Source organism: Haliotis asinina, chromosome 2 (genome assembly GCF_037392515.1).
Source record: "Haliotis asinina isolate JCU_RB_2024 chromosome 2, JCU_Hal_asi_v2, whole genome shotgun sequence".
Classification (NCBI taxonomy): Eukaryota; Metazoa; Mollusca; class Gastropoda; order Lepetellida; family Haliotidae; genus Haliotis; species Haliotis asinina.
The window spans coordinates 91,591,645-91,600,607 of NC_090281.1; the positions used below are offsets into that span (position 1 = coordinate 91,591,645).

The 8,963-nt window shown below is 40.8% G+C and overlaps 2 protein-coding genes across 4 annotated transcripts in view; one reads left to right on the top strand and one right to left on the bottom strand.

Moving 5' to 3' along the window:
- Nucleotides 1-2,287, top strand: part of LOC137273009 (gamma-aminobutyric acid receptor alpha-like) — a 31,778-nt gene extending 29,491 nt beyond the window's left edge. For both annotated transcript variants that reach the window (XM_067805448.1, XM_067805450.1), the window contains 2 exons: nucleotides 1,289-1,497; nucleotides 1,807-2,287. In XM_067805448.1, the coding sequence (XP_067661549.1) occupies nucleotides 1,289-1,497; nucleotides 1,807-2,064 (467 nt within the window). In that variant the 3' untranslated portion in view covers nucleotides 2,065-2,287. The remainder of the gene's footprint in view (nucleotides 1-1,288; nucleotides 1,498-1,806) is intronic.
- Nucleotides 2,288-2,530: 243 nt separating this feature from the next.
- Nucleotides 2,531-7,205, bottom strand: LOC137273010 (transforming growth factor-beta-induced protein ig-h3-like). 2 transcript variants are annotated; one of them, XM_067805452.1, is made up of 7 exons: nucleotides 7,165-7,205; nucleotides 6,551-6,722; nucleotides 4,646-4,866; nucleotides 4,305-4,491; nucleotides 3,915-4,013; nucleotides 3,406-3,522; nucleotides 2,531-2,731 (listed from the first exon to the last, which is right to left on the bottom strand). In XM_067805452.1, the coding sequence occupies exons 2-7, from the start codon at nucleotides 6,699-6,701 to the stop codon at nucleotides 2,589-2,591; spliced, it is 918 nt and encodes a 305-aa protein (XP_067661553.1). In that variant the 5' UTR covers nucleotides 6,702-6,722; nucleotides 7,165-7,205; the 3' UTR covers nucleotides 2,531-2,588. The 2 variants fall into 2 exon arrangements, with proteins under 2 accessions (XP_067661553.1, XP_067661552.1); XM_067805451.1 differs by having other exon boundaries at nucleotides 7,111-7,173.
- Nucleotides 7,206-8,963: the final 1,758 nt, after the last annotated feature.

The window sequence follows — 8,963 nt, forward strand, 5'->3', positions numbered from 1 at the left end:
ACAATAAAAGAGAAGAGGTCATAGTTCTTCATTATATGGACGGTATATAAAACAACATAATATCATTCTCATCGCGAATGTTGTGGATAATCAGGACATTGTTACGGATGAATGCAAAGTGAAGGCTGGTGAGGTATGTTATACAATGATGCAGTTATCATTACGTCTTAGCATATGAACGCAAAGCGAAGGTTGTTAATTCAGATAGAGGACACTATCGACACTAATGCAATTGAATAAAGATTGCCTGAAACATTCTAACGCAAAGTACAAAGGAAGTATAAAACAATATGTCCCTCGTTTACATGCAGGACTAATATATCTGGATATCAGATATCATTAGGCTCCCTGCAGTGAAAAGACACCAAAAGGAATCTAAGCAGACATGGCGTAAACTTTAGGTGATGACATGCCTGCCTTTTTCATTGTTGCGCTCCTTCAGAAAACCTCTCACCAGTAAAGAAGATGATGATGTTTTATTTTGATCTTTGTTATCGACGCTTCGTCACAGCTGTGATCAGTTCTGAGGTAAGAGCTAGATACAACGTCTCTTTCAGCTTGTTAGGTTTCAAGGCACCGAACACCTGGTTTCAGCTTGTTAGGTTTCAAGGCTCCGAACATCTGGTCAGATACGATCCAAGATCAACATCTTTCGAATATTAAGTAGATGCAGCTATTTTTGTAGACCGATTTGTAGCTACGGATGATTTGTGGACCATTAGACGGGCAACACAATGATCGGGCCAGTAGAAACATCCGACATGTTGTTCAAAGACGAAGAAATCTTGCCATTTCGAAATCCGTCTTGTTGGTGAAAAACCTACTTCCCGAAAGGTCATTCTCATAATAGCCAATATATCTGCTTAGGAAGCCGCTTGACATTATCAAGACGTGGGAAACTCACACCGGTGTGTACTCACAGCAGGGCAGTGAACCTGTGCACAAGTCGCCACGGATGGCATGACTGTCGCATTGGATTCACTAAATATCATCCCACCAACACTCAAAAATGAAGGTCAGAACTTTTCAGGATATGCTAGTTGACTTTCACACTTAGGAGGTTTCGACAATCAACAATTCCCTTTCCACTCAGTGAAGCGTTCTCATGAGACTATGCGAGTCACTTGATCAGTTCATCCTGCTGATAAATGTGTGTCCGCGTCCGTTTTTGTGAGTGCATGCGTGTGGTTCCTACTATTACAAACGAATTCATTGTGTGGTTTCCCTTATAATTTGGAAGTGTAACAGAAGCAGACATCCACTCACTATGCCAATCTTCTTGTTGCAGGCACGACCACCATATTGACCATGACTTTCCTTGCCCTGGAGAACCGCGACGATCTTCCCCACGTGGCGTACTACACGGCACTGGACATCTACGTGGTCATGTGCTTCCTGTTTGTCATGGCATCTATTGTCCAGTTTGCCGCTGTCCACTATTTTACAAAATACAGCACCGACGACAGGGAAATGTTGAGCGACGATAGTGAGGGCGAGGTAAGAAAGAGGGAGAAAGCCGAGACGCCGCGACAAAATTGGGATAATGTTCAAAGTCCAAAAATGTTCATGAGTCCAAAACGTTACAACAGAGGCAAGCTCGGTGTGCTCGTTAACTCGATCACTGGATTGTCGGACTCGATTATCTTTTGGACCACCGCCGTATAGCTAAAACATTGCTGAGTGCGTCGTTTAACAACAAACAAACATAACAGGAGTATTGTATTTTGTGTATACATTTAACCGTGTATATATTTAACATGCTTTGATTCGTTTGATCTCAACTATAACTAAATGATTTACCTTCAGCTTGAAGAGAGTTATCTCCCTTCATCCACAAGAACTGGGGGTGTATTCAAAGAAGGCGGCTGCAACAGGTGTTTACAATGCCTCACAAAGTGGGGCAAGTGTATTCTAGACAAGAGGAACAGAAAGTTTAACAAGCATGTTCGGAATGCACTTGGACTGAACAGTGTCAGTAAAATTGACAAAGTGGCTAGGTTTCTTTTTCCTGCCGTGTTCATTGCTATTAATATTTTCTATTGGGTGACGTATCTCCCGGCGTGAAGCGTCACGTCTCAAGTAAGAATTTGGAGTGTCGAGTACAGTCTTCTGTCGTCATTCTGGGGTCAAATCAAGTGGACGACGAAATGTGAAATAATGTTCTACTTCCTTTTGTATATAAGTGTGTTAAGTAATCGAAATATGGAAACTGTCCAGTTTGTGAAGTCCTTGCACTATATATTGTGAAATAGAAAATGCTTGTGAGAAGTACAGCAATTATAATGGACATTTTATTATGTTGTTGGTTTCAAACCGTCATTATCATTATCAAACAATAAGAACATGTTTTGAAGTCCGGCGTGGGACAAGCACGTGATCCATGACGTGGATGACCACATTTGTGGAAAACCAATCAGGCTGGAGCACCTTGGCCCAGATATGATTTAGGTGCACTATTTGTGTTTAATGTTAGACATGGAAAATATGGAATGTGTTTTTCGCTTGTGGAACAGGATCGAAACACCAACAGTTGTCAGGTCAACAAACATGATCGTTTTTATTAAGAATGTGCTACATCAACTTAGTGTTTAGCCGATAATCTTCGTAATAGACCCATAGAACGGCCATGTATACTTCAGCCCATTGATGGCATGAATGACGCCATTGGTTGCAAGCCAATCCTGGTTCACCACGCCTCCTGTGAACGGTGTGATCCAGAACTGATGGTGACCTGTTAAAATTGAAGTCAGTGGGTGAGTGAGTTATTAAAAGATGAAGAGAGGAAATCCATCTCTCTCGCTCCTATCTGTCTGTTTATCTCTGTCTCTCTCTCTCTCGTCGTGACAGCGTGATGTGAATTATCTCGATCTTCGTACATCGTCTTCTTGAAAGTTTTAAACAAGATAGACCATTGAACATATTCGTACCAATTTTCGTGTCCGCCCAAAGACTGGAAGGTTGTGGGTTCGATACCAAAACACGTAAAAATATGGTGCTGTTGGTTCCGGCATCATGAATGGGTACAACAAGACACGGAGTCAGTAAAATATGGGTATTCATACTTACCCGCGGCATGGTATCACATTGGGCTAGTATGCAGCCAAAGATACACGTCGTCACATGAGTGAAATGTTCTCAAGTACAGTATTAAACCGAGTTTGATATTACCGTAGTACGTGTCAAAAGTCGTCCATGGCAGCTTGTCATAGAATAGTGAGACCTTCGAACACTGCCAATATCATCACACGTACCAGCGCGGATTCAAGGCTTGCGGATGTGTATAACATCCTTGAGAGGCATTCCCCCTAACCTTTGGACGATTTATGTGCACCCCCAGCTCCAAATCCTCAATCCGCCCCTGTTAATCTTATGTCCTAGCAGTGAAATAATGAAGTTGACACTTGCCCCATTCGTGGACAGTGAGGACGTTGTCGTATTTGGTGTTGTCGTCACGAATGTACTCTTTGTTGTACCACCCATAACTGTAGAAGACGCCAGGCAGAAGGTGGAATTCCACCAGGGCTGCGAATGGGCGAAAATACAAGTCAGTGAAGAGGAGAAACTTTAACTAATTTTACAAAAATCCACTTTTTTGAAAATGTATTCTTCAAAAGGGATTTTCATGGTTCATAAATGATTCTTAGGCAGACATTAGCCAGCAGTGTTGTGGGAGACATCACTTCACTTGCTGAAAAAAATAGCATTGCTAACCTCGCAGGAATTTAATGGTTTTGAAGAATGCATCACTCACCTTGCCGAATGGTAAAGGTAGTTGAAAAACACGCATCATTCACTTAAGAGAATAGTAATGTTGTTCAAGAAAACATCGCTCACCTCTCAAAATGGTAATGATATTGAAGAAAACATCGTCCACCTCTCCGAATATTACTGTTGTTGAAGATAGTATTTCTCACCTTTCATTAGTTGTATGTTGTTAAAGATGGCATCCGTCCTATCTTTCGACAATTTATTAAATGCTGCATCATTTGGAGCAAGGACTGTGATGTTGTCTTCTGTGTAGACAATGTTCAACAATTAGTCAAAATGACATTTAATTTGCAATGAATTTGCGCCAGGCAAGGTCCCAGCAAGTACCATATTTTACCATCTTTTGTGTCGCGACCAGGGATCGAACCCGTAATCTTCAGCTCTCCTTGAAGACGTTCTACCCAATGCACCACACAGACAGTCAGTTTATCTGTGTACTGTATACAGCAGATCAATGTTACACAACATTTAGTTGTGCATTTGAAAGCCACACATAAGTTCAACTCCGGGTATTTCCAGAATGATTATTGTCAAACCTTTAAGTTTGTTCGTCATTCCAGATAAGGCGACAGCCGTGAGAAATTTGGAGTACTTGGCGTCCTGCTGTAGACTTTGAACGATATCACTACTTGGAGGTGTCAGGGGATCGTCCAGCAGATAAATATGTCCATTGGAGACGCTCAGGTTGGATTCGTGCATGACCACGCCGTTAACAACAGTCACCTGTATGCAAAACAAAGTGTGGACATTTAACATTGCACACAAATCTTGTGAGGAAAAATAAATACAGAAAAACAATAAAAAGATACAGACATACAATGAAGATTTACGATAGGGCTTCAAAACACATTAAACACTTTTGACACCAGTGACGCACATTGTTGTGTGGGTAGGTGACTAGGCGGACAGGTTTTGAGGCCAGGGTGTTGATCGTTTCCCCTCTCCAGTGTCGGTGTGTGCTTCCAGTGTACGGCGAGATGTAATACTTGATCATGGCCTTCAACTGGGGCAGATTCTGCTGTTGGTAAAGCTTAGACATCACATCTGTGGGTAGAGTTTGCAGTGCCGTGTCTGTCGGGGCGAAGACGGTGTACTTTCCTTCAGAACGAAAAGAGTCATTTGTACCAGCAAATGCTCCAGACTGAATATTCTTTAATGCAGAAGTTTTATAGTCACTGTATGTATGTGAGAAACACTGTTGAAAGTTTCGAACCTCGGATAATGAACTATAGGTAACAGGTAGACAACAGGAAGGAGTGAGTGATTATATCTTTCTGTTCTATCAGCAATCTTGCAGTAAGTCGCTGCTGGCCAAATCAAGAAAGAATCTCTCCAAAATTGCCGTGCATGTTATACAACCAACTAGTCTTGAAATGTGTTAACCAATGTATGCTTAGAAAATTTTGAAACTTGATGCTAATAAATTTCAACATTTGTCTTGTCTTAAATTTAGAAGCATATTAAACTGTAGTAAACAGCGTGAATGCTTTAATTTCCAGAAATTGTAAGTTCACGTGCAAACATTGACTTCGTAGCCTTTAAAGATGAAAAGCACGAAATGCACGTTTGAAAAGCAAATTCATGAGGTCATTTGGAACATGTCCCTAGAATTGAATATTAGCGGAAGAGACATATTAAACGTTTCCTTTCAAGCTTTGTTTCGAAATGCCACGCTTTTCGGATGAAGAATGTCGAAGTGCTATGAGGAGGTTTGATGTTGGTCAGTCTGTGGTCGCTGTTGGAAGAACCTTTAACTGATCATCGACAAACGATTTGTATTGTAGCATCAAGCCGGAACTGTTGCAGAGCGCCCGAGGCCTGGGGCGACACGTGTGAAGTCAAGCAGGGAACATAAAGCAATAGGATTACGTCACCTTGCGCAAAGATTTGTTAATGTACCTTGTACAAGTGGGTTACCGTTTGGTGAATAACTGCTGAAACAGTCAGAAATCTCTTGCGTGCCGCTTGGCTTCGCCCCATAATGGGCCAGATTTTCACCCCTTCATCGCCACAGCCGATATGACCCGCTATTCGCATTGAAATATCTCAGGCAAGGGGACATATTCGTTTGCGACAGGGGTAATGGTATGGGGTTCGTCTGGTGCACACGGGCGTTCTCCCCTTGTCGTTCGAGGAAACTTACTTGCTGCCCGGTAGAATGATCTGACTTCCATTTATTTAGACATATGGCCCAGGCCTGACGTTCCAACAAGACAACAACAAGATAACGCTAGACTTCCTACGGAAATTCTAACAGAATTTTCTACGAAATATCGGTATTCCTGGATTGCCTCTCGTGCAGCCCCGACCTCAGTCGTATCGACACACATCTGGGACGATGTGGGTCGACGTGTTTGTCAGCAAGGCAATCCACCAAAGACGTTGCAAGGTCTTCAACGTCACCTTGTTGAGCATTGGCAACGTCTTCCTCGGGGTATGTTTTTTAACGTTGTAATGTCTACGGGGAGACGCCAGAGAATGCCACAGTCCTTACTGAAGACTTCAATCGAATCGAATACCTTCACACCATGAACCTTATCGTAGTTAATGAGGAGGGTTTTTTGCTTTGATGTCTGGGTGTTCCGAGCACAACAAGCAACTAACATTTAACCTCATTTTAAGAACCCAGACCTAAAATCCCGAGTGTCAAGTTTTGTTCTGTAGATTTTCAACCTAAGACCAATAATGAAAGACCGCTAAGTGAAAAGTCCTAGCACGGCTGATGGATACAAGTCTGAAAGTGAGATACGATAAGCTAGTGAAACATTGCATCCATACATACCCGAGCTAAGGAGATTCTGAAATCCCGCTCTTCGCACTAGACTTGTGAAGGATATGGTGTCGTACCTCAAACTCAGTGCTTCCATGATTGTTCTGGCAGCAACACCATAGACGCCAAACAGAAGCAGGCAACACACGAAGTATATCTTCATTGCTCCGCCTTGTAAGTTACCCTTCAAATATACATTCTGAGTATGTACCTTCTTTACCTCTCACAGACGTACCTTTAGACAATTTTTCAATGGTAAATTAGTGTTACAAATGGTTACAAATACAATTTCTACCATTTTACTTTCGCTATTTCATGCATTTTTCGACCCCAGATTGGTCGATTCTAGGTCAAATTGTGCTATTCGTTATTCACATGATGCTACATTCCGGGTATATAAATGCTGGCGGTTTGTAAACGAACGGAGTCTGTAAACGAGCAGCGAAAAAAGCAGCTGCTCCGTAACGCACAATAAACGAATGTCGCATGACCATCATAGATTGCTTTGTGTCTAATCTAATTCGGAAATACACCAGCCTCAAATCTGAATGAAATAACTCTGTAAATGTTACCTAATTAAAGACGGACATTATTCAGTAGTGAAATATGTCGTTTACATTACTCACCTCAGACCTGTGGGACTTCACTGACCCTCCCGTGTTAATATAAGCCCGTGTTTATCATCGACAATGAGGGGTTATCAAGGTTTGAACTTGGGCGTGGAAACCAAGATTTGCAGTACATATAATCAGCTTAAAGGGCTATATTTACACGAGTGCGTCTCCATATCTTTCATTATTTATCATGTAAAGTCTTTGTGATAAGACGTCAGAAATGAACTGCAACACATGTTTGCTTACTCACATATGAATATAGTACCAGAGGCCCTGATGCCGATGGACAAAGCGGCCTTAGCTCTAAGGTGACCGTAACTCCTGGTCCTTAACACAGACTTAATTACGACAGTCATAGCGCTAAGGTGACCGTAGCTCCAGGTCCTTAAAGGTCACATATACTCTAATAGGGTACAAACGCAAAATCACTTGCTGACATCGTTATAAATGAAACCCCGTCATTAAAAATGCTCATTTCGATCTTTAATTACCTTAAATCGACCTTTTTGTCAACAGTGCAAAATTCTCTGCCGCAAACGAAATTTCAACCAATCTGAGCGGCGCGTCTCCGTGACGTATTAGTGGGTACAGAAATGAGGGTCTGCGCAGTATTCATCTACATTTCAGGGGTTGAACTATCGCGAAACCTGAAATCGCGAAAGCTGTTGAGAAAAATGAAAGCTATATGTTCTCACTATCTACTATCATTTAGTTTTGTCTCCTGCTTTGCCTAGTTTTCGAGTTACAACCTTTGTTTTCATAGACGATTCTGTCAAAATCATTTGGTGTCGCTAGGTTGTAATCCGTGTTCGGTGGTATAAATCTACACGTTATTTGTTATCATTCACTTGATGCTCAGTTAATGAATTTATAGCATGTATAATTAGTGGTAACGCCAAAATGGGGGATTTGTCAAAAGGTAGTGTTTATGTATGTACATTTACTAATCTGTACTGAATACACTCTGTCGTGTCTGTGTCTATGTAAAACAACGCCCTTCTTTCAAAGGATTAACACCAATACATTGACTGATTGCTCATTATTGGCTAACTAAATAACTTTTTAAAAAGACTGACGCACATTATGCAATTAGTTGCCAGGTGTGCTATCTTTTGTAAACAATGAAACTATACAGCAATGTGAAAAACCCGAAACGATACATCACGTTTTCGTATATTAGACTGTTAAAAGACACATCACTTGAGAAACTTGCTGATGATTATATATCACTTGTTTTGTGGGTATTGATGGATACATTCTTCGAAGAAGGTAATAACCTGACATTGCACCGATAACTATAATTTTAATATTTGAATTTTTGTTTTTAATACGTTGTCGTAGCTTTCAACAGAATCATTGTTTTCATATGATTCATATAGGAAAACTATGAAATGTCTACATATTACATTCCTGTTATACATTCGCAGATCGCTTCTTTTTATTAAGTTTCAAAATGCATACAAGTATGATTATAAAGTAATTAGGATTATGAGACCAAGTATAAAGACGTATATTGACAAGTGTCAACATACTGGTGAGTGAACGTTACAAACAAAGTAAATTTAGCAAGTGAAGAAATTTATCGCGCAGTATTTTCACTTCGACCCCGACCTCGCTTAGGTTATGTTACAGGTTGTTTCATGTAAACTCCTTTTGGTAATGATTCAAATACATATTTATGTAGTTTTGATTTTCTAGCTTGATTAGAACAAATCATATATAATCTCATTAATTCAAATGGATTTGACTTCACGATTTTCAAAAATGGCGGCGTCCGGTCTTGGGATGAATGCTATTTAAGATGTTTACAC

Coding starts and splice junctions, on each gene's coding strand:
- LOC137273010 (XM_067805452.1), bottom strand. CDS start 6,701: ATGAAGATATACTTCGTGTGTTGCCTGCTTCTGTTTGGCGTCTATGGT. Junction 4,867..6,550: donor TCAGAATCTCCTTAGCTCGG/GTATGTATGGAT, acceptor TTCGTTCTGAAG/GAAAGTACACCGTCTTCGCC. Junction 4,014..4,304: donor AATGACGAACAAACTTAAAG/GTTTGACAATAA, acceptor TTGTCTACACAG/AAGACAACATCACAGTCCTT.